This window comes from Hibiscus syriacus, unplaced genomic scaffold (assembly GCF_006381635.1).
Source record: "Hibiscus syriacus cultivar Baekdansim isolate YM2019G1 unplaced genomic scaffold, ASM638163v2 tig00111634_pilon, whole genome shotgun sequence".
NCBI classification, from domain to species: domain Eukaryota; kingdom Viridiplantae; phylum Streptophyta; class Magnoliopsida; order Malvales; family Malvaceae; genus Hibiscus; species Hibiscus syriacus.
The window spans coordinates 1236442-1261935 of record NW_024063140.1 but is presented as its reverse complement, the minus strand read 5'-3'; the positions used below and the strand labels follow the sequence as shown (position 1 = coordinate 1261935).

General features: G+C 32.6%; 3 protein-coding genes, 1 long non-coding RNA gene and 1 pseudogene across 4 annotated transcripts; 4 read left to right on the top strand and 1 right to left on the bottom strand.

Moving 5' to 3' along the window:
- Nucleotides 1-4470: 4470 nt before the first annotated feature.
- LOC120166324 (uncharacterized protein At2g34160-like) lies at nucleotides 4471-6157 on the top strand. The gene is made up of 5 exons (XM_039175605.1): nucleotides 4471-4660; nucleotides 4884-4932; nucleotides 5496-5558; nucleotides 5684-5748; nucleotides 5969-6157. Exons 1-5 carry the CDS (start codon nucleotides 4541-4543, stop codon nucleotides 6062-6064), a joined length of 393 nt encoding a protein of 130 aa, XP_039031536.1. The 5' UTR covers nucleotides 4471-4540; the 3' UTR covers nucleotides 6065-6157.
- A 376-nt stretch (nucleotides 6158-6533) lies between these two features.
- LOC120166323 (chaperone protein dnaJ 49-like) lies at nucleotides 6534-9547 on the top strand. Its single transcript, XM_039175604.1, has 2 exons — nucleotides 6534-7863; nucleotides 9195-9547. The coding sequence occupies exon 1, from the start codon at nucleotides 6749-6751 to the stop codon at nucleotides 7805-7807; it is 1059 nt and encodes a 352-aa protein (XP_039031535.1). The 5' UTR covers nucleotides 6534-6748; the 3' UTR covers nucleotides 7808-7863; nucleotides 9195-9547.
- A 2961-nt stretch (nucleotides 9548-12508) lies between these two features.
- Nucleotides 12509-13176, top strand: LOC120166326. Its single transcript, XR_005519916.1, has 4 exons — nucleotides 12509-12617; nucleotides 12691-12788; nucleotides 12956-13019; nucleotides 13158-13176. It is a non-coding gene; the product is annotated as an uncharacterized LOC120166326 (long non-coding RNA).
- Nucleotides 13177-13262: 86 nt separating this feature from the next.
- On the bottom strand, nucleotides 13263-14449 carry LOC120166303 (annotated as a pseudogene).
- Nucleotides 14450-22662: 8213 nt separating this feature from the next.
- Nucleotides 22663-24193, top strand: LOC120166325 (methyl-CpG-binding domain-containing protein 11-like). Its single transcript, XM_039175606.1, has 2 exons — nucleotides 22663-22844; nucleotides 23380-24193. Exons 1-2 carry the CDS (start codon nucleotides 22752-22754, stop codon nucleotides 24136-24138), a joined length of 852 nt encoding a protein of 283 aa, XP_039031537.1. The 5' UTR covers nucleotides 22663-22751; the 3' UTR covers nucleotides 24139-24193.
- Nucleotides 24194-25494: the final 1301 nt, after the last annotated feature.

Here is a 25494-nt window from a genome sequence, read left to right as displayed (position 1 = left end):
ATCAATGTGACCACCGAACTTTTAATTGAATCAATCAGACCACCCAACTATTTAATTGATTCAATCAAACCACCGACCGTTAATTTTTAACAGAGGTGGTGACATGTCTGTTAAGATTAATTGGCATAATTATATATTTGGTCATTAATATTTACATATTCTATCAATTTAGTCACTATTTTAATTCAATTAAATAAAATTAACTATCCAATTAGAACGTGACACGTGTCAATATATGATTGGAAGGTGTTATTTATGGATTTTAAATTATTTAATTAAATAAATTTTCTATCCAATCAGATAGTGACACGTGTCACCACCAATTGAAATGAAAATAAAGGGATAATTTGGTGCTGAAGGGGGAATCAAACTAGGGACTTGGGGATAGAACAGATGGCCAAACCATTGGGCCAAAGGTCCCCAATGGTTTAAAGTTACAACAATGTGTATTTGACTTGTAAAAGTTTGTTAATGATAAAAATTTAAACAAATTATTTGCTAAAACAAATTATTTAAAATTAAATAAAGGGTAAAGTATAGTAATGGTCACTGAACATTTCTAAAGCTTGTATTTAGGTCCCCCAACTTTTAAAACTTGCAATACAATCCCCCAACATTTATTTCGTTTGCAATATGGTCCCCCAACTTAAATCACTGTTAGAAAATTAGGGTAAATTATATAAACGATCATGAACTTTTCAGGCACTTGAATTTAGGTCCCCAACTTTTAATGAACTAAAGCTTGTATTTAGGTCCCCCAACTTTTAAAACTTGCAATACAATCCCCCAACATTTATTTCGTTTGCAATATGGTCCCCCAACTTAAATCACTGTTAGAAAATTAGGGTAAATTATATAAACGATCATTGAACTTTTCAGGCACTTGAATTTAGGTCCCCAACTTTTAAAACTTGCAAAAAAGTCCCCCAATAATTTTATTTTCTTATTAAATATAGATGTATAGAAAATATAAATGATTCAATTTATATTTAAATGTATGAATCATTTATATTTTTGATATATTTTATTTTTCTTGTATAAACTAGTATTTAAAATATGTTTATATTTTAATCAAAATATTTCAATATATGAATAAAAATATATTTATATAAATGTATATTTATATTTAGATGTATAAATAAAAAAATATATTCATATATTAATGAATCATTTATATTTTTTGAATATTTTATTTTTAATAAGAAATTAAAATTATTAATTATATTAGAAATACTCAACTTAAGATTATATATAATCATGATAATAAAAAAAATATATTAAAATTTTTTAAAAATATATAAATCTTAAATTTATTCTTTTAAAATATTGTATCAACTAATATTTAAAAAATATTATATATCAAACAATTTATCAAATATAATATTTTTTATTGTAAAAAAATACCCATCATTTATTGCTTTCAAATTTTTTGCCGAAGTTCAAATCTCATTATTTCCATTTTCCATTATATTCTTTTTTTTCTGGCATTGGTCATACTATTAGTATATTATATTGTATATCTCTTAACACAAACGATGATGTTAGCTTAGTGGCTCACCATGTATCTTTCATTTGCGTGACTCAGGTTTGAGTTTGCCCAAGACCCAAATTTTACTTCTTTGTAACTTAATTTTCTTCTAATTAGGTGGTGACATGTGTCACCAATAACATATATCATGATCATGTGTTAACACATGTCAGATCCTGGTTAAATGATTAATTTATTAAATTTTATTTAATTTAGGACCAAATTGATAGCATATATAAATAATTAGGTGGTGACATGTGTCACCAATGACACGTTTCATGATCATGTGCTAACACATGTCAGATCCTAATTAAATGATTAATTTATTAAATTCTATTTAGTTTAGGACCAAATTGATTATATAAATAATAAAGACTGAATGTATAATAATGTCAATTCCTTTTAACTGCCACTTCATCATTTGTATCAATTGGTAACGACTAGTGGCTTAGTTAAAACAGTTAAATAATTATGTTGTATGATTGATAAATTTAAAAGATTGATGACAAAAGTAAAAAGGGCTAGATAGTTAAGTTGTCAACCTAGTAGTTTACACTTTTATTTATACGTCAAAATAACATTTTATAAATTTAAAATTCGAATTATTTTCAACCTCTTCTATATCCTAACTACTTTTTTTAATTAAAAAATTTCTTCAACAGATAAGAATTATACTATTATATTTATATAAAAAAATACGTATCACATGAAATAAGATGAAATTAAATAATAATAAATCTGACATAATTGAATTTAATTGAATTATTTTGGAATTTAGGGTTTAGAATGAAATTGAATTACTTTGGAAATTGGAGTTTAGAATGAAATTGAGGATTGTTTTGCAAGTTTTAAAAGTTGGGGGACCTAAATTCAAGTGTCTAAAAAGTTCAATAACCTTTTATATAATTTACCCTAATTTCTAACGGTGGTTTAAGTTAGGGGACCATATTGCAAACGGAATAAATGTTGGGGGACTGTATTGCAAGTTTTAAAAGTTGGGGGACCTAAATGCAAGCTTCAAAAATGTTCAGTGACCATTACTGTACTTTACCCTTAAATAAATTATTCACGATTAATCATTTTCAAATAAATTTTGGTTTGATTAACGGTTAAAGAAAATAATACGGTTAATTTGGTTCGGTTAATCAAACCAAAATTTATTTGAAAATTATTAACCAAACTGAATTAACGGAAACCTTTTTGAAAATTATTAACATAATTAATCGAAGAAAAAATTCGGTTAATTCGGTTCGGTTAATCGAACCAAAATTTATTTGAAAATTATTAACCAAACTGAATTAATTTAAAAATTATTAACCGAAACGAATTTACTGATTTTTTTAAAAGTATTAACCGAATTAATCCAAGCAAAAATTTAGTTAATTCAGTTTGGTTAACCGAACCAAAATTTATTTGAAAATTATTAACCAAACCGAATTAATTTGAAAATTATTAATCGAATCAAATTAACCGATTTTTTAAATTATAAATCGAATTAATCAAAGCAAAAATTGGATAATTCGGTTCGGTTAATCGAACTAAAATTTATTTGAAAATTATTAACCGGATTAATTTGAAAATTATTAATCGAACCGAATTAATCAAATTTTTTCTTTAACCATTAATCGAACTGAAATTTATTTGAAATTTATTTACTGAACCAATTTTGGTTAATTCGGGCAATTTTCGAATTAAATTTTTTTTTTTAAAAAAATTTATAATTTATATAAAAATTGAATATTTGTAATTCAAAAAAACAATTTACAATTAATTTATTTAATAATTTGTTTTAACAAATGATTTGTTTAAATTTTTATCTTTAACAAACTTTTACAAGTTAAATACAAATTGTTGTAACTTTAAATCATTAGAGACCTTTGATCCAATGGTTTGGGTACCTGCTCTATCCCCTAAGTCCTTGGTTTCAATTCCACCCTTAAGCTCAAAATTATCTCTTTATTTTAATTTCAATTGGTGGTGACACGTGTCACCACCTGATTGGATAGAAAAATTATTTAATTAAATAATTTAAAATTCATAAATAAAGCCTTCCATTAATATATTGACACGTGTCACATTCTAATTGGATAGTTAAATTTATTTAATTGAATTAAAATAGTGACTAAATTGATAGAATATGTAAATATTAAAGACCAAATATATAATTATGCCAATTAAGACCACCTCTGTTAAAAATTAACGGTCGTTGGTTTGATTGAATCAATTAAATAGTTGGGTGGTCTGATTGATTCAATTAAAAGTTCGATAGTCACATTGATTTTTGACCATAGTTTAGTGGTCTCCAGTGTATTTTATCCTTTTTTATTATAATAAGATGATTTTATAAAAAAAACATTAACGATTAAAATAAAAAAATAACAACAATTTGGTAGTTTACCATTTATAATTAAAAATTAGAAATATTTTATTATTAATTTGGCCATGAATATTCATATGGAAAGGCTCTTGGACTTATAGACTCTCTTTAATATTATAAATTAATATTTTTATGAAATTATAAATATAACTAAGACAATTTAATAAAATATGATTTTGTTATTGTTTGTTTATTCTTAAAATTTTTACATATGATTATATTTTATCTCTAAAATTATAAATATTTGATGTTGTTTATATAATGATTAATTTCCTTAACATACATGAACTTGTATTAAGTTTTAACTAATATTACGTAATACTATGATCTTTATTTTTTAGGGATATGTATTATATTTAATTAATTATACTGTACATAAGCATTATTTAATTAGTTAATATAATATATTAAATTAGTTGAATCAAAATATATATTTAAATTAATAAATTATTAATTAATATCTCTTTAAATTGTAAAGCATTTTTATTTACATAGAAAGAAACCCTAGCCAGTGAGGAGTCACTAGGCCCAGTACCAGCACAAGATTTCAACCCAATTAAACAGAGGCCAGGAGAGATGTGTGTTTCAGGTTAGGGTTTTTAGGGTGTAGGGTTTGAGCAGCAGAGGTCTCAAAAATGGAAGAAATCACTCAAGGAGTCAACAACATCATCTTGGCTAACGATTCCCACAAGAAGAACCGGATTCAAGTCTCCAATACCAAAAAGCCCTTGTTTTTCTACGTTAATCTCGCCAAGGTTTCCCTTTCTTCCTTCTTTTCTCCTCGCTCTGTTAGAATCAAGTGTTGAATTTGAAAAATCACAATAAAATTTCGGTGGGTTTTAGGGTTTTTTATTATTCCTTCTGAGCATTTTTCTTTTAAGTATTTGGGTATCTAAGGGGTTAGCTTTTAGCTTAAACAAAGAAGATTAATTCCTTGTTAATTTATTACAATGATAAGATAACCTTTTTTCTCTGCAGAGATATATGCAACAGTACAATGAGGTGGAGTTGTCTGCCCTTGGCATGGGTACGATTGACGTCTTAAATCCTCCATTTTTAATTCTTTAATTTCATTTTTACCTCAATTTTTTCTGATCTGAATATTAATATGATTGATTCTCATATACAAGTGTTGTTTAATTTCCTTGAAATGCATTAGTATGTTATACTGGAGACAAATGTCTGGGATTTAAGTTATGGTAATATCCCCTTAATGAAGCTGTTGACCTATAGATTATTTCACTATACTGCATTGAAGCTTTGCGGTTCAGTTTTTAGTACTTTTCTTTATAGATATTGCCCTAAAGGCAATGGTGCCGGAAATCTCCGATCCTTGTGTTATACTTGTTTATGCGAGGAGATTGTAAATTAAGATGTGGCAAAGTTTTTATTTTATGGCACAAAGTTGGTAGTAATTTGGGGATGTTGCAAATGTTCATTCAAATCATAGCCCTTGGAGATTCCTTTTCTCGAGTGCAAAATGGTTGTAACTTGATTTTCCTTGTAGTGTATTACTATTTGTTGATTGTCTATGCTGAATATTTTAGAATTGCAGTAAATCCTTTTCTATTTATCATTTCATGTATGCAGCTATAGCGACAGTCGTCACGATTGCAGAGATACTAAAAAACAATGGTTTGGCTGTTGAGAAGAGTAAGCAGTCTTCTACTTTTATTGCTTTATTTATATATATTTAGAAGAAAAAACACACGAGCACACACACGTTGATGTAACCATTAAATCCTGATAGTGCCGGGAATCAACCTGAACATGTGCAGAGATCACAACTGCAATCGTTGACATGAAGGACGACCTTAGAGGGCATCCAGTCCAAAAGGCAAAGGTAAAATCAACACAACAGGTCTTCTTGCTTCCTTTTGCATGCATCTGCTGCCGTGATCTAATGCAAAAACATATTTGCAAGCTGAAACATTTGCTCTCTCCTCATAAGATAATCCAAGGAAACCAGTATTTAATTTTTGCATTACTTGTTGTTCCCTGTTATCTAGTACTGATAATATACATGTTTATATGTGTGTGTGTGGTATTTTGTTGTTCCTCAGATTGAGATATTGTTGGGAAAGACCGAAAAATTCGATGAATTAATGGCAGCTGCTGCTGAAGAAAGAGGTGGTGTAGATGGAGAAGAGCAGGGTTGAACCTTGATTTTTATTTGTTAGTTTATGGTGATCTGTTTTCTTTTTTTTACAAATTGTAGGCGTTTTGAGTTATTATCTTGCTGGAATGTTGAATTATATTTTTAAAAAATGAATATCTGTTTTCTTTTTTCTCCAGATAAGCAGAATCTTAAAAGAAGGGTAAATTACATTGAAAGCCACTTTTTATTTTAGTCATCAGTTTCAATATGACTAGTTCTTAATAAGTTGTATTTTTATTATTTACGTTATTGATTTGTTAAGACTTAAAACTTATGTTAGCATTTGTACAGGAATGGGTTTTTAATTCTGTCTTTACTATTTGGACTAATTAATAATATTATAAATATCTTAAAGCTTTACATAAAGAAGAGACTAAAATAAGAATGTGTCGTATCCGATCCGAATTCAAACCGATGTTCCGATACGACACTTATCCATCAACCGACTGGTTTTATATAGAAAATTGGACAATATCACGGAACCTCACTATTTATCTATCGTTGCCCTCTGCCTCTGGCGTCTTCTTCCCATCACCGGCAAAATGATCCCCTATGCTATGAATAGCGTATGAACCCTTGATAGCGAATACCCTTTTACCCCGTAGGTCTTCTAGGGAAAAACCCCTCAATTTTTCATCCCCAATTCAATAGCTATCTATTTATATTTTATTCGTTTGATTTGAACATGGATGGCAACAAAGATGACGCCTTGAAATGCTTGAAACTCGGCAAAGATGCATTGGACGCCGGAGATCGACCCCGTGCCCTTAAATTCCTCACCAAAGCGCGTCGTCTTGACCCATCACTTCCCGTCGACAATCTCTTATCAGCGGCTGCTGAAGCGAAATCCGACGATCGGTCTACCCCGGATCCTCCGCCTGATTCTTCTCAATCTAAGCCGTCCGATAAACCCTCTATTCGACGGAGGAATCCACCGGCTGGATCGGTTTCTTCTTCTTCTCCGCCGGCGGATGCCGCAGGTACGTACACCGAAGAGCAAGTCGTGACCGTGAAGCAAATTAGGAAAAAGAAGGATTATTATGAAATTCTGGGGTTAGAAAAAAATTGTTCTGTTGATGATGTTCGGAAAGCTTATCGGAAACTATCCTTGAAAGTTCATCCCGATAAGAATAAAGCTCCATGTTCCGAGGAAGCCTTTAAATCTGTTTCGAAAGCGTTTCAATGCTTAAGCGATGAAGAAAGTAGGAAAAGGTACGATCTCGTTGGATCAGATGAACCTGTATATGAAAGGAGAGCTTCACAGTATCGTGGCGCGGGCAATGGATTCAATGGCTTTTACGATACTGATTTTGATGCTGACGAGATATTTAGGAACTTCTTCTTTGGTGGGATGCCTCCGGCGACTACCCAATTTCGAAGTTTCAATTTCGGGCCTCGAATGGGAGCTAGAACGGGGGATCAAGGCTCTGCTGGATTCAACATCCGAATGCTGATTCAGTTGCTACCGATTCTTCTAATCCTCTTGTTTAGCTTTTTACCATCATCTGAGCCTGTTTTTTCGCTGTCCAGGTCGTATCCTTACGAGTACAAGTTCACAACAAAGAATGGTGTGAACTTTTATGTGAGGTCGAAGAAATTCAAACTCGATTATCCGGATGATAGTATTGAGCGGGCAAGGATTGAGGAGCGTGTTGAGAGAGATTATGAATCTATTTTGGCTCAGAACTGTAGGCTTGAGCTTCAGCGGCAGCAATGGGGATTTATTCGTGAGACACCGCATTGATATATGTTGGACAAGTTTCAGTCCACAGCAGCAGCAGCTTAATGGCTTCCATTAAGGTCTTCTATATGCTCCTGTATTATTTTTCTTCCATTAAGTTTTAAGTTTTGAAGTTTTAGTGCAATGATTGTGACCATAAGCATGAGAATAATAATATGTCATTATGACTTGTCTATTTGCTATACAAATGCAGAATTTGAAATCTGTGTTTAGAGTATATAGTTTGATAGCTTGTTATGCATATCTACATTGATTGTCAATGTAACCTTATCTATGCTTGAATGATATATTCATGCCTAGAGTATAAAAAATGTATGCGCTGTTAGCTTTGATGATGATCAAAATCAAACATAGTTCGGTTAGAGTTGATGTAAATTTCATTTATGTTGCATATATATATGTTCTCATTCTTAGAATGAAGTTCTGCTGTCCATTGGAAATAATTCTTAAAGCAATTTTTTTCAGAACTTGATGCTAGTACATGTTTTAGAATTATGTTTCTTGTTACTGGGGATGAGGTCTTAGGAATGTTCAGACAATTCAAAATCATGCCTCTTTTTGTTTTTGTCGTGAAGGGAAGGAAGAAAGGAAAGAAAAGAAAAAAATGTAGAAAACTGATACACATAAAAACAACTTCTGCCTTGAAAACTGAAGCCATTAAACTGACAGTTGCAACCAACTCAAACAGCCTAGGACACGCTTTAAGAAGCTACGAAACATATTCACAACTAATACTTACCTTCAATGAAACTCCCCATACCATATTCCCTTACTCTAGTCTACATGCTGCTTTATTTTTCCTCAAAGGAACTCTTGAATGGTCTTTGTTCCACTCCAAGTTTCCCAGAACTGCAGCAATATATGGATGCTACCAGAGACTTGCTACCTTGCTTTGACTTCAACAAACTGTGGAAACCTATGTATCTTTATAATTTCTCTGTTCCTGGTATCATTATACTCATTTGCAGTAAGAGACAGTTTTCTCGTATTAGTGTTAAAATGAGTAGAAACTTCTGTATTTGCAATACTTGCATGCAATCTTACAATTTGATGTGTCAGAATTAAATCGATTTTCTTTTATTGGATGGTTACCTTTATGACTCGAATATGTCAAAAATTTTGCCCCTTTCAAAATGTGCCTTTTGAAACACCGAGTACAAGCATAGCTCTTGTGGTTTCATGTTCTTATGATATGCTACTGGAGGCGTTTAAGGACAACTCGAATCACTTCCTACTTCTGTTTACTTTAGAATTACGTTGTTGTTCAACCATTGCAACAATGGTTTCCTTATATTTGATGACATGTTTGATGCTGACTGATTAAGGTGTTGAAAAAATATTGCTTCCCCTTCGTCTTAATACGCTAACAATGACTGCATTTGTTTTGCAGGTGATAGACTGATCAAAAACTATCGGGCTTGTCACGTTGCACCCGTCCATGGCAAACACAGACCTGCACTCTGTTCTGGACAATACTCGTGACTTGGTGAAAAACAAAATCTTTGCAATTTACGTAGTTTTAAAGGTTTGCGACCCACGTATATGTGGGTTATCAAGCTGCTAAGGGGAGCATTAGACCACATACTAATATTTGTTATTGATATATTTGCTAAATGTAAGATTTTATATATCGAGATTGATGTATGTCCAGAATGTTACCTGGACTGATATGGCATATGCAGACCATCCATTTTGATGTTAATTGAATTTATATCAACTGAGAAAACAGATCAATTCATGCAACCCTTTTGTGTTTCTATCATGAAACGTGAACCAAAAAAAGTTTATGTTCTATTAGGGGATTGTCTCAGGAAAGGTGGGTTAATATACGGCTAATATACGGCATTATCGGATATATTAAAAGATATTTAATAAATTCGGTTTAGCGTTACCTATTATGTTGACAGACTAATAATGTTTTAGGTAGAAAACATGAAAAACTATTAAAAAAATTGGTAACCGGTAAACTTTGGTTATCGGTAAGTACCTATCCTTTTTATAAAAGTGTTCATACTTTCAACATATCAGGTAAATTTTATTGGTTTTATCATAATGAAACTGGTTTTGTCATATTTTTACATGTTATATTGTAAAGTATCTATCCTTTTTATAAAAGTGTCCATACTTTTTTCACTGTGGAAAACATTAATTTAAGGTTATCTTTTGTGTGAGTTTTAAGATATTAATTTAGTATATATAGGCGTCTAATGATTTATTTTTTTACGTTACGGTATATATTATTATTAAATTAAAAACAATAAAAATATATATTACATATTTATTATTATCTTTGGTTAATATTGTTAAATTTAAATACTAAATAATATTTTATAAAATATCAAAACAATCAAATATTTTTTTTGTGTAAATGAAATTATTAAATTAATATTGTAGGTGGAAAACATGAAACACTGTTAAAAAAAGTTGAAACATAAATTACATAACTTTAAAAAAAAGTATCGATCCTTTTTATAAAAAGTATGGACACTTTCAATATAATAGGTAAAAATATGATGTAATAGGTAGCGCTTATATAATGTAATAGGTAGCGTTTATATAATGTAATAGGTAGTGCTTATATTGTAAAGTATCTATCCTTTTTATAAAAGTGTCCATACTTTTTTCACTGTGCAAAACATTAATTTAAGGTTATCTTTTGAGTGAGTTTTAAGATATTAATTTAGTAATTATAGGCGTCTAATGATTTATTTTTTACGTTGCGGTATATATTATTATTAAATTAAAAACAATAAACATATATATTACATATTTATTATTATATTTGGTTAATATTGTTAATTTTAAATTCTAAATAATATTTTATAAAATATCAAAACAATCAAATAATTTTTTGTGCAAATGAAATTATTAAATTAATATTGTAGGTAGAAAACATGAAACACTATTAAAAAAATTGAAACATAAATTACATAACTTTAAAAAAAGTATCGATCCTTTTTATAAAAAGTATGGACACTTTCAATATAATAGGTAAAAATATGATGTAATAGGTAGCGCTTATATAATGTAATAGGTAGCGTTTATATAATGTAATATGTAGTGCTTATATTGTAAAGTATCTATCCTTTTTATAAAAGTGTCCATACTTTTTTCACTGTGGAAAACATTAATTTAAGGTTATCTTTTGAGTGAGTTTTAAGATATTAATTTAGTAATTATAGGCGTCTAATGATTTATTTTTTACGTTACTGTATATATTATTATTAAATTAAAAACAATAAACATATATATTACATATTTATTATTATCTTTGGTTAATATTGTTAAATTTAAATTCTAAATAATATTTTATAAAATATCAAAACAATCAAATAATTTTTTGTGTAAATGAAATTATTAAATTAATATTGTAGGTAGAAAATATGAAACACTATTAAAAAAATTGAAACATAAATTACATAACTTTAAAAAAAGTATAGATCATTTTTATAAAAAGTATGGACACTTTCAATATAATAGGTAAAAATATAATGTAATAGGTAACGCTTATATAATGTAATAGATAGCGTTTATATAATGTAATAGGTAGTGTTTATATTGTAAAGTATCTATCCTTTTTATAAAAGTGTCCATACTTTTTTCACTGTGGAAAATATTAATTTAAGGTTATCTTTTGAGTGAGTTTTAAGATATTAATTTAGTAATTATAGGCGTCTAATGATTTATTTTTTACGTTACGATATATATTATTATTAAATTAAAAACAAAAAACATATATATTACATATTTATTATTATCTTTGGTTAATATTGTTAAATTTAAATTATAAATTTTATAAAATATCAAAACAATCAAATAATTTTTTGTGCAAATGAAATTATTAAATTAATATTATAAGTGGAAAACATGAAACACTATTAAAAAATTGAAACATAAATTACATAACTTTAAAAAAAGTATCGATCTTTTTTATAAAAAAGTATAGACACTTTCAACATATTATAATGTAATAGGTAAATTTGTAATGTTATTGGTATAAATATACTGGTTTACTTATAAAATAGGTCAATATAAGCGCTACCTATTACATTATATAAGCGCTACCTAATATGTTAGTGTACTTTATAATATTTCCGGTTAAATAATATAACATAACCGGTCTAAATTTTAACCGGTCACTTGTTTAACCAGTCACACCGTATATTAGCCGTTTTTTAGACGCCGCACCGCAGAACTACCCTTCTATTAGGACACATTGATGAAGCAGCATTTTAGTTTTGGTTTAGATGCTCTATTAGGACACATTATCATGGGTTTTCTGTACTCTTTGAACAAAAATGTTCATGTTTGATGATATTAATATTAATAGAATGTGTTAATTAAGGAAAAATATATAAAATTGTATTAGATAAAAATAACAATTTCTTTTGAAAAAAACCCAATAACAGAAAAATGACGTAAATAATTTAAACTAACTATTAACTAATATGTACGTGAGGAGATCAAATTAGGTGATATTCAAGTGGATGAATGAATTGCAAATATCAGTATAATAGAGGGACCAAAAACAGAATTTTACCGATATATGATTTTTGCTCTTCTTTAGGCTTATCCCGTAGTTCCTAAAAAATGCTGTTCTTTAGCCTTATCCCATAGAAGTTCCTAAAAAGGCATATCCTTTTCCAACTGTTCTCCTTTCCGAAGTTGAAAGCTTTATTTATAACACGAAGCAATCCAAGAAGATATAGTGAAAGGCCAGGCCTACTGGAAACTCAGTTAAGAATAAAAGGAGGAATGGCTGATTCTTTATGTTTAACTTGTGTTCGTTCCTTGAGCGCTCCTAATAAACCAGGTACTCTAAAAAGTAGTAGTTTTTAGTTTCATTGGATTAATCTTAGACCCAGTTTTTATTTCATTGATTCTAGGGATAACTATCAGTGATTCTATTCCAAGGAAGGTTCTTAGGGTAAATGAAGTGTTTAAGAGCTCCAGGAATGTCAAACTTGAGTCTTTTGAGGCCTAGGTGAGATTTATTTTTCTATTTTAACTACCTCTTCCATAAATCGTCATAAGTTTGCATTTTGTTAGTGAAATTGTGGAACTTGAAGTCTTCTATTCCGGATTTGTTATAATCTCCGTCATTAATTTCTGGTTCCTGCTTGCAAGTTACCTTGGTATCTGGTTTAACAGGCTGCAGATAAAAATCAAAGCACTCAATCGAAGAGTATTGTTTGCCCCGATTATGAAGCAAACGGTAAGCAGAATTGTGGCTAATTACTTTTTATCTTTGGACAAGTCTTTTCTGTTGATATACACTGATATCAAATGTTCCAAAGATTTATTTATTTGTTTGTTTTTCTGCATAACTTGTTTCTACGCCGACTACCAGAAGGTTCGAAACCGTGTCCTCAATGCAAAGGTACCGGATTTAATTCGGTTGATCACTTCAACGGAATATTTAAAGCCGGTGGACTGTGTTGGCTTTGCAGGTGCGCCATCAACTAACGGCCACCAAACAATGCTTCTTCTCCTCTCTTGTCCAGCTCTGAAACACCGGATGTGAATAAAGGTGTTGAGTTTATATAGAACAGGGGGCTGAGTTTACAAGACAATGGAGCTTACCTCGGAAACTTTGTTCAGTTTATCCCGGACATTTTGCAACAGTTGGGAAAGGTTACCAGCCCATTTATAAAATTCCTACTCCTTGTTGTCGAGTAACTTCTCAGCTACCTGATACAAAGAGGGTGAGAAAAGGTGTTCGAGTCTACGACCTAATAAACCGAACCAAGGGGACAAAGTCGGTATCGATTGCAGCCTGCAAGGCCGGGACATGTTGGAATAAAAGCACTACTATGAGGTATCAACTAGATAGACGCTTGCAAGATATTTGAGACGATGGTTAAGAGGAAAATACATGAGTTTACCTTCTTCCCGATCATCCGACCACCGGTCGAGTGTGCAAAGTATGTGTTGTAGAAATGGCATATGAAGGCTTGAGGATCGTTCTCAGATACTTGATTAAGATGCTCTGCATAGGTAACACCAGGAGATAATGGTCCTGGAATGCCATAGCCTTGCTCTTCGAACCACTTTAAGTCGTTTGCCAATTTTTAGACCTTCCCAATCCCGTGTTTTTGAATTCGGCATCTGCAGCCGAACCGGACATACACATTAGTTCTATCATCTAAGAAACTTCAAGATTCATTGTTATCTAAGAAACCTCTGTTCACACATGACCAGATTCTATAATCAATCAAGATCCTATGAAAAACATAAGCATTAATAGAACTCCAACACATAATATATATACACCAAATTAAACAGTTCAAAAAGAACGAAATTATGCTAATGAAAAACAAATAGCTAAAAAGGGTAGAAGTATTGAAAAGTAAACTTACAGATAAGGGCTTTATCAACAATACTTTCAAGCGTATCATAGACCAATTTGCTATCCACAAGGAACTTCAAGTAGCCGTCAATGGTGGGCTCCCATTGCCGCACGGAACGTTCTTCGGGCTGTTTAACTTCCGTTTCTCCCTCCTTTGCTTGCTCTTTAGTATGCAGTTTCATAGTCACGAACCTCATCTCCTCCACGAACCCTTTAGCCTCTCCAGGGTACCTCTTCTGGGGCATCTCCCTCGTGGAAGCCGACACGAGGTAGCTCTTAGTAGTAGGGATGGGCATGTGTCGGGTTGGATCGGATTTTTTGTCCACTCGACCCGACCCGAGATCAAGAAACCTTCCACTCGAGACCCGACCCGAGATCAAAAAATCTTCCACTCGAGACCCGACCCGAACAAAACAAGATTTTATCCGACCTGAACCCGACCTGATATATAACTTAAAAACCCGACTTGACCCGAAATAATAAAAAAATACTTTTATTTAATAAAAACAGCGACTTAATTGAAAAAATAATATATAGAGGGAGTGGAGTTGAAACTTCTTCTCTCAATCACTCCAATCATCCATCTCACCTAGTGGATGTTGAAAATTAAAATAAACTTTCGGTGGAAAGTTAGGATTAAATTAATTCCACCGAAAGTTATACAATAGTGAAGTCAAAGTTGACTTGATTTTGTTGATTTTTTGCAATGGTAAAATCTCAATTTTAGTCATTGTACTTTAGGGTATTTACAAGATTAGTCATTAAGCTTCAACTATAAATATCCTAACCCATTTAGCTTCAAAATCATTCCAAATCATTATAGCTTTCTTCCAATACTAGAGAATTTAGAGAGTTTCTTGAGAGTTTTTTTCTCATTTTCATCAAGAGAAAATTATCATTGTTTTCTCCTTGTTAGATCGAGAGAAGTTGTAATTCTTATTTTCTCATAGTAAAATTCTTCTACCGTTGCCTGTAGTTTTTATCCTATATTATTTAGGGGTTTTCCACATAAAATTTGTATCTTCTTTATCTTCATTTTTATTTTCTCAAATTATTAGTTTCAATTTTGCTCTATCCGATAGCTGTATTCTGTAATAATTGGTATCAGAGCTAGATTTGAGTATGTAATATCTACTTATTATCTTTGTGGTTGCCACCAAAAGGTGAATCCTCCATCATAGGAAAGTAAGAAGGTATTACCCATTCTTTGAAGGTTCCAGAGAATTATTCACAATAGTAAAATAGTGGAAGCTATCCGTAATAGAAGCTATGGCAACGAAATTTGATATTGAAAAGTTCAATGGGAGAAATTTCTCATTGTGGAAATTAAAGATGAAGGCCATCCTGAGGAAAAACGGTTGTCTAGCAGCTATCAATGAGAGGCCTGTAGATTTCACAGATGGCAACAAATGGATCGAAATGGACGAGAATACTATGGCAAACTTTCATCTAGCATTAGCAGATAAAGTATTGTCAAGCATCGAGGAGAAGAAAACAGCTAAGGAGATATGAGATCATCTCACCAAATTATACGAGGCCACATCGTTGCACAATAAAATTTTTCTTAAGAGGAAATTGTACACTCTTCGTATGCCATAATCTACTCCAGTGACGGAGCACTTAAACACACTGAACACTTTATTTTCTCAACTTACATCCTTAAGATGTATAATAGGAGAACAAGAACGTGATGAACTTTTACTTCAAAGTCTACCTGATTCGTATGATCAACTCATCATCAACTTGACAAACAGTAATGTCACCAGTCTAGTCTTTGAAGACGTTGCAGCTGCTGTTCTATAAGAAAATCAACGCAAGAACAAGGAAGACAGACAAGTAAATCTGTAACAAGCAGAAGCATTAACAACGATGAGAGGGAGATCAACAGAACGTGACCAAAGCAGTAGTTACAAACATGGTAGATCGAAGTCGAGGAGCAAGAAGAATTTAAAGTGCTACAACTGTGGAAAGAAAGGTCACTTGAAGAAGGATTGTTGGAGTCTAAATAAAAACTCAAATCCATAAGGCAATACCGCAAACACTTCAGATGATGGAGATGCTCTATGTTGTGAAACGCCAACCACCGTGGCAGGCAGAAAAAGATTTGCAGATATATGGCTCATTGATTCAGGAGCAACATATCACACGACCTTAAGAAGAGAATGGTTCCATCATTATGAACCTGTCTCAGGAGGATCTGTGTATAGTTGAAATGATCATGCCTTAGAGATTGTTGGTGTGGGAACCATCAAATTGAAGATATATAATGGAACAATTAAAGTTGTTCGAGATGTGCGACACGTGAAAGGCCTGAAGAAAAATGTATTATCCTACGGATTGTTGGATAATAATGCAAGCAAGATTGAAACACGAAAATGAATCATGAAGGTGCTCCGTGGAACGCTTGTGGTGATGAAAGACGAAAAGATAGAAACAAACTTGTACATGCTGAAGGGAGAGACTTTGATAGAAGCAGAAGCCTCTGTTGCCTCATGTAGTTCAGATTCTGCAATGCTATGACATCATAAACTTGGACACATGTCAAAACAAGGAATGAAAATCCTTGTGGAACAAAGGCTACTTCCAGACTTAACAAAGGTATCATTTACTTTGTGTAGCATTGCATAACAAGTAAGTAGCACCGGTTGAAATTCAACACGTCAAATTCTAGAGGCAAAAGTGTTCTAGAATTGGTTCAGTCTGACGTATGGAAAGCACTAGTTATATCCTTAAGTGGAGCAAAATACTTTGTCTCATTTATTGATGACTACTCTAGGAGATGTTGGGTGTATCCTATTAAGAAGAATTCAAATGTGTTTTCAACTTTCAAAAAAATCAAAGCACGGGTGGAACTTGATTATGGAAATAAGATCAAGTGTTTCAGAACAGATAATGGAGGAGAATACACAAGTGAATAATTTGATGACTTTTGCAGGAAAGAAGGCATCAAAAGATAGTTCACAGTGGCAAACACTCTTCAACAAAATGGAGTGACAGATCTGATGAATAGAACCTTGTTAGAAAGAACAAGAGCAATGCTGAGAGCTGCAGGCCTAGAAAAATCATTTTGGGCAGAAGTAGTCAATACCGCCTGTTATTTGGTGAATCGAGCTCCATCAACTGCAATAGAGCTGAAGACACCAATGGAGATGTGGACTGGTAAACCAGCTGATTATTCAAACCTCCATGTATTTGGAAGTATTGTGTATGATATGTACAACTCCCAAGAAATTTCAAAGTTGGATCCAAAATCTAGGAAATGCAAATTCTTGGGGTATTCTGATGGAGTAAAGGGGTATCTCTTGTGGGATCCCACTGCCCGCAAAGTGATCATCAGCAGGGATGTTATCTTTGTAGAAGATAAGCTACAAAGAAAAGAAGACGATGATAGCGTTGAAAAGTAAGAGACTACACATATATATGTAGAAAAGGAGTTTGAACAAGGAGATTCTTCTGAACCAGAACCAGTACATGATGAACAAGAACCAGAGAGTTCTGAAGCTCTAATAACTCGTCAATCAGATCGTGTGAGAAGACATCCCAATTGGAACTCAGATTATGTTATAGAATGAAATATTGCATACTGCCTTTTAACAGAGGACGGTGAGCCATCAACATACCAGAAGGCAATAAACAACTCAGATACTTCACTGTGGATGATGGCGATGCAAGAAGAAATAGAATCCCTTCATAAAAATAATACATGAGATCTTGTGCCACTACCACAAGGAAGGAAGCCAATTGGTAACAAATAGGTCTTCAAAATCAAGCGAAATGGTGACGATCAAGTTGAGAGGTATCGTGCAAGACTGGTGGTCAAATGATATACTCAAAAAGAAGGTATCGATTTCAATGAAATCTTTTCTCCTATGGTTAGACTAACAACAGTTCGAGTAGTCTTGGCAATGCGTGCTACATTGAATTTACATCTAGAGTAGCTAGATGTTAAAACAACTTTTCTTCATGAAAATCTTGAAGAAGAGATTTACATGCTCTAGCCTGAAGGTTTTGAATAAAAAGAAAAGAAGAACTTGGTTTGCAGGTTGAAAAATCTCTGTACGGTCTAAAACAAGTGCCGAGGTGTTGGTATAACAGATTTGATTCCTTCATTATGTGCCTTGGATACAACAGACTTAACACAAACCCTTGTGCTTATTTCAAGAGGTTTGGTGATAACGATTTTGTTATACTACTATTGTATGTGGATTACATGTTGGTTGCAAGACCCAACAAAGATCATATTAAAGAATTGAAGGCACAATTGGCTAGGGAATTTGAAATGAAGGACTTGGGATCAACAAACAAGATTCTAGGGATGCAAATTCACCGAGACAGAAGTAATAGGAAGATTTGGCTTTCACAAAAGAATTACTTGAAGAAGATATTGTCACGATTCAACATGCAAGATTGTAAGCCAATTTCTACCCCTCTTCCTATTAACTTCAAATTATCTTCCAGTATGAGTCCTAACAGTGAACAAGAGAGGATGAAGATGTCTCGAGTGCCGTATGCATCGGCAGTGGGAAGTTTAATGTTCGCTATGATATGCACAAGACCAGACATTGCACAAGCAGTGGGAGTGGTTAGTCGGTACATGGAGAATCCAGGCAATGAGCATTGGAATACAGTAAAGAGGATCCTGAGATACATCAAAGGGACCTCAAATGTTACATTATGTTACGGAGGATCAAACTTACTAATCAATGGGTATGTAGATTCTGACTATGCAAGGGAATTGGATAAAAGCAAATCTACTACAGGATATGTGTTCAAAGTTACTGGTGGAGCTGTAAGCTGGGTTTCAAAATTACAGTCAGTTGTGGCTATATCCACAACAGAGGCAGAATATGTAGTAGCTAGATAAGCCAGTAAAGAAGCAATTTGGTTGAAGATGCTATTGGAGGAGCTTAAGCATAATCAAGAGTATGTCTCTTTGTTTTGTGACAGTCAAAGTGCCTTGCATCTAGCAAGGAATCCAACATTTCATTCAAGGACAAAGCACATACAAGTTCAGTACCATTTCATTCGTGAAAAGGTGGAAGAAGAGACAATAGATATGCAGAAGATCCATACCAAAAACAACATAGCAGATTTCATGACGAAGCAGATCAATGTTGATAAATTTACTTAGTGTCGATCCTCTTGTGGCCTGATAGAAACATAAGCAACATGAAGGTACAAGGTATAAAGAATGGTGTGAAGATATGATTGTTTTCAATCAAATCTTCAAGTGGGAGATTGTTGAAAATTAAAACAAACTTTTGGTGGAAAGTTGGGATTAAATTAATTCCACCGAAAGTTGCACAATGGTGAAGTCAAAAGTTGGCTTGATTTTGTTGATTTTTTGGCAATGGTAAAATCTTAATTTTAGTCATTGTATTTTAGGGTATTTACAAGATTAGTCCTTAAGCTTTAACTATAAATACACTAACCCATTTAGCTTCAAAATCATCCCAAATCATTCTAGCTTTCTCCCAATACTAGAGAATTTAGAGAGTTTATTGAGAGTTGTTTTCTTCTTTTTATCAAGAGAGAATTATCATTGTTTTCTCCTTGTTAGATCTAGAGAAATTGTAATTCCTATTTTCTTATAGTGAAATTCTTCTACCGTTGCCCATGATTTTTACTCTATATTATTTAGGGATTTTCCACGTAAAATTTGTGTCTTCTTTATCTTCATTTTTATTTTCTCAAATTATCAGTTGCGATTTTGCTCCATCCGATAGCCGTATTCCGCAACAGTGGAGTGGAGTAACCTTTATGATTGAGTTCCAAGCTCCTAGATCATTAGCTTGAATGAAGATCATAATCTTATTCTTCCAATAGGCATAATTAGCTCCATTGAAATACGGTGACTTGTTGATCGATTGAGAGTCTTCAAGGTAGTAAGAGCTGAAAGTCGAAGCCATCTTTTTGTCGGTTGCTTTGGGAATCGATAGAACTTCTTCTAGGATCGTCTCAAGGTTGTTAGATATTCTAATGAGTTAAACTCTGATACCAATTGTTGGGATTTTCGAAACTCTAATTGGACAACCTAAAATTTGCACAAAGGGGTGAATTGACAGAAATTTATTTAGGGAGTAAAGAGAATAAAAGATAGAAAAATTAGCACAACGATTTATAGTGGTTCAACTTCTCGACTAAGTCTACCTCTACTACCTTAGGTTATCACCAAAGATTTTCTAACAAATTCACTAATTTGTTATTTCTTTTTACAGGATCAAGAGATAACCTTTACACTCCCTAGTTTTTCACTTGGCTAAACTAACCAAACCCCTTTACAAAAAGATAAAAAGAAGTAAACAAATAAAACCACTAAAATGCAGGGTGTTTACAAATTTAAAGCTCACAAGAACAAAATATTTACAAGATAATAGGAATAAATAGTGAAAAACTCTTCTCTTGTGTTTGAATGCTTGAATATGTGTTCTAACCCTGCTTTAAGTGTCCTCAACTTGTATTTATTTGTTGGAATGAAGTTGTGGCTGTTTCTAATCGTTGGGAGTGATTTAGAGCCGTTGGGGATGTTTTTCTCTATAAAATAAAACTGCCCAATACAGATGGTATCGGTACTCCTACAGGGAGTATCGGTACTACCTTTGTTATTTTTAAATAAATCTAGTCGTTGGGCCTGACGATCGATACCGTTTTTGTATTATGAAATTTGAGAAATGCTGAAAGTATCGATACTCAACCTTACTTAAGGTATCATTCCATATGAACATTATCAGTACTTTTCATGAGGTATCGATACTGTAAGAACAATATCAATACTTCTTGTTCAGAACAACATTTTGTGCTTAATTCCAAGTTAAATAGACTTTGAATTATTTTTGAAAACTTTAAACAAATTCAATTCAAGTCCAAAAATATTTTACCATAAATTATTATATCAAAACATAGTTCAACGAAGTATAAAATTAAATCTTTACAATATTACCTCTTATTTATTAAATTAGATAGATAATTATGAATAAATACTTTTTATATTCCGGATATAAATAAGATACACTTATTTCTTTTAACAAAATTCATTTAATAGTAACAACGTTACTATTATTTTTGTTTTAGTAATAATATAACTATTTGTTTATTAATTTGATATTTTAATATTTTTAAATAAATTGTATATTTTGAAAGTCTTAATACAAAAATAAGTATACAAATTATAATCAAAATTAATTTTTGGTGTTAAAGAATTTTTTGTCAAAAAGTTGTCTAAATTTTTTTTCTGTTTCACTTTTAGGTGCTTACCATCAAAAAGACCGTTAAATGACACATATCACATTTATATTTTTAATTTTTTAAAATAAAATATTATTTAAAATTATTGTTTTTAAAATTGAACATGATATATATTACTTAACAATTCTTTTTTAACGTTAAACACATAAAAGTAAAATAAAGAAAACATTAAATACTTATTTTTAATAAAATAAATCCTAAAACACTAAAATTAATTTCTAATAATTTAATTGCTTATTTTTACATTAAACCTTTTACAAATGATTCATTAGAGTAACAATTAAATAAGTATTGTCTTTTGTATAAGATAATAAGTTTCTTTAACATTCGTTAGGTCACGGGTAGAGCCGATAATCAGTTCATTTGGATTGGGTTTAAATCGAGTCATTTCAGGTTGAATTATTTTGGGCCTAGATTATATTCGGTTTAATTTTATTCCGGTTAAATCGGGTTTGATTTTGATTTAGTTCGGGTGTATGTAAATTAGGTCAGATCAAGTAACGGGTCGGGTCAATTTTTGAGTTAGGTGAATATCAGATCAGTTTTTTTTGTTCGGATAAATATCAAATCAATTGATTTTTTGGTCGAGTTAATATCAGATCGATTAGATTTCGGGCCAGGTCAATACTAGATTGGTTGATTTTCGAATATGTTAATATGAGATTAATTGATTTTCGAATCGGGTCAAACTTTAGATTATGTCAATTTGGATTGAACTAGTTATGCGTCTAATTAAATATATATATAATTATTAATATATTCTTGTAAAAACATGTCTTCTTATTTATTAGTGTTCTCATTTCGGTTACAAGTCTTATCAAATATATATAGATTTTCGGTTTAGATTGCTTTTGATTTAGATTAATTTCGGTCTGGGTTGTTTTTCGGTCCGGATTAAATTCAATTTGGGTTGTTTTGATTTTGGTTATTTTTAATCCGAATTGTTTTTGATTTGAGTTAACTTCGATTCAAATTATTTTTTATTTGAGTTAAATTAGATCTGAGTCCATACTAGATCATCTAAATTTTGGATCATATATGGTTTGGATTAGGTATGATTCAAGATTTGAGTCCAATTTGTTGGGTCTAGTCACGAGACAGGTGTAAAAAAAGAATAGAATTTAGGAAATAAAGAAAGAAAAGAAAATGGAAATCGACAGCCACAGCGAATGAAGCGCGTGGCTGTTGATTAATATGTCATTTGGCTTTGTTTTGTCGTATTTATGTCCCCAAACAATTAAGCGAATGGAGTTGACTTCTTTTGTTCGTTCGAAATATACATACAGAAAGATAAACAGTTGAATATATATTAAATTGTTGGTGAAATTTTTATGGGAAAATAGTAAGTTGAAAATGGTGAGCTCAGTGGAGAAAAAGGAAATGGAGAGTGGCGAAGGGGAAGCTGTTTGCTTGGAACTCCATGCTCCTCCTGGCTGGACCAAAAAAGTTTTTTTTTCCTTTCATAATCTCATCTTAGATTGCTTCAAATTTACCATGGCTTCTTATCATTTGATTTCTTTCTGCTTTGTATGCTTTACTTCTGTTAACTTACTCGTTAATTTCTCTAGGTTTCGCTTAATTGTTTTCATGGGTAATCTTGGTGGAATTTAGGGTTAATTTGTTCTTCTTCTAAGATTAATGATGAATTGTGAGTAATTTTTCTAATTTGGGGTTGTCAATTTCTTGGAAGCCAAGCAGTAGCTAGGGTTCTATTGGATTTTTTTTCTGTAATTTCTGTTTTAAAATAATTTTATAGGGGACGAATAAGCAAACAAATAAGAGCCTACGTAAAATTTAGTGATATTAGGTAGATGTGTGTTCATATGTGAAATACCATGTTAATTATTAGCTCCCATTTTTTACTGTGATATCAAGCTTACGTTTTCATTAGGCATCTAAGATTTTCTGGTTCTGTATTTAGTTTTCTGTCGATGAGCCAGTGCGACCTTAGGTTGTTGTCTTGTCTGCAGTTGATGCCGAGAAAACCGGGATACCTAAGAAAAACGACACCATATTCATTGCTCCCACAGGAGGGGAAATCAGTAGTAAGAGACAATTGGAACAGTATCTTAAAGCAAATCCCGGTGGTCCTGCTGTATCGGAATTTGATTGGGGTACGGGCGAGACCCCAAGGAGATCGGCGAGGATTAGTGAGAAGGTAAAAGCAATTCCGGAAAGTACTGAACCTCCAAGGAAACAAGGGAGAAAATCGTCAGCTTCAAAGAAGGATAACAAAGAATTGGAGACTGTCCCTGAAGGAACCGAGACTAAAGACGTTCATATGGAAGAGGCTGGAAATAAAAATAACGAAACGAGACATGGTGAAGATGTTAATGTATCTACTAATATTAAAGAAGGTAAGGAGAATGCTGAAGCAGTATCTGAAATGTTGAAGGGCCCCCAAGATGGAGTTGAAGCCAATGCTTCGGATAAAGGATTTGAGGATGCAACCTCTGAGGTAAAGCTTCAACAACCAGTGGATGAAGCAGAGAAAGGGCTTGGACCTGAGCAACATGCCAGACCCGGCATAGACGTTATTGCCAAGGAAATAAAAAATGAGGTAGTAGGAGAAGACAAAGCGAAATACGAAAGTAACACCGCTGAATCCGGAGGAGCAATCGAGGAGACAGAATCGATAAAATGCAACGAGGTACAAAACATAACGGGTGTTGACGGAAATAGCAAGAAAGAAGAAGAAGCAATTCGGAACGGTAGTAATGAAAGTAATGAGGTGGTGTAGAAAACGGTTGTAGCTGGTTATTTCTGTTTGTGCAGTTAGAGAATTAGTTAATTTGTTTTGGTTAGTTACAAGTTAGTTAGATACTTAGTTGTTTTATAAATACACTGGTTGTATAATTTTAAACTGTACAGAAATAAAGAGGACTTTCCAGTATCCTTGAACTAGCGTTTAACATGGTATCATTCGGTTCATTTCTGGGCTCTTGGGTTATTGGGCTTCCTTCACGCTAGTCCATCTTTGTCTCTTGTTTCTGCGTAGGTTTCCTAATTCCTGTATTGCTCTCTGCGTTTCTTTTCTTTCTTTGTTCGCGATGCCTCCACGAGATGCCTTGGAGATCGATTTCACGCACCCCTTGTATTTGTATCCATCCGATACGCCAGGAGCTGTTCTTGTTTCTTACCAGCTCACCGGAGTTCATGATTACAACGTCTGGAGTCGGTCAATGCGCATCTTTCTCCTCGCGAGGAATAAGATAGGGTTTATTGATGGGATTTGCCGTCGGTCTGATTTCGTGGAGCAGCTTCAATCGCAGTGGGATAATTGCAACGCGATTGTCCTCTCCTGACTAATTAATTCGGTCAGCAAGGATCTCTTAGCAGGTATTGTTTTTTCCTCGAGTGCTGCCCTTGTATGAACCGATTTGAAAGAGCGGTTTGACAAGGTGGATGGTTCTCTGATTTATTTTCTACACCGAGAAATTGCAACTCTGGTTCAAGGAGATTCTTCGATTTCGTCGTATTTCACAAAATTGAAGCTCCTTTGGAACGAGTATGGTGCTTTGGTACCTCTTCCTTCCTGCGATTGCGACAATGAACAGCAAAATTCTGCTAAAGCTCTTCAGCAACGTTTATTCCAATTCCTAATGGGATTGAATGAATCATATTCCGCTGTGCGTAGCCAGATCCTCCTAATGCAGTCGTTACCAAATGTCAATCGTATTCTACTGGTATACCTTTGACCTATGATTCAACCATTTTTTATTCTAATTCTTCTGCATCTCCTGGCAGAACGGGTCGACGCTGATTTAATGGAACCTGTGACCATTGTAAAATTAAAGGTCATAAAAAGGACCAATGTTACAGATTGATAAGGTTTCCTGCTAATTTCAAATTTGATCGAAAGAAAGATGCTTCAACTGCTCTTACTGGCAAACTTGAAGATCATGTTCCTTCTTCTGTTCCTCATGTGTCCACTGCTCCCGTATTTACTCAAGAACAATACAACCAGATATTGAGTTTGTTGCATCAAACTCCAGCCTCAGAGTCATCGGTTAATCTTGTGGGACAAGCTTCAGGTATAATTTCTTCTATAAAGTGGATCTTAGACACTGGTACTACTGATCATATTACGTTTGAA

Bases quoted from the DNA above. Each gene is read 5' to 3' on its own strand.
- LOC120166324 (XM_039175605.1), top strand. From the start codon at position 4,541: ATGGAAGAAATCACTCAAGGAGTCAACAACATCATCTTGGCTAACGAT. The intron at 5,559-5,683 runs GTAAGCAGTCTT...GAACATGTGCAG, and splicing joins TGGTTTGGCTGTTGAGAAGA to AGATCACAACTGCAATCGTT. The intron at 5,749-5,968 runs GTAAAATCAACA...GTTGTTCCTCAG, and splicing joins ATCCAGTCCAAAAGGCAAAG to ATTGAGATATTGTTGGGAAA.
- LOC120166323 (XM_039175604.1), top strand. From the start codon at position 6,749: ATGGATGGCAACAAAGATGACGCCTTGAAATGCTTGAAACTCGGCAAA.
- LOC120166325 (XM_039175606.1), top strand. From the start codon at position 22,752: ATGGTGAGCTCAGTGGAGAAAAAGGAAATGGAGAGTGGCGAAGGGGAA. The intron at 22,845-23,379 runs GTTTTTTTTTCC...GTTGATGCCGAG, and splicing joins CTCCTGGCTGGACCAAAAAA to AAAACCGGGATACCTAAGAA.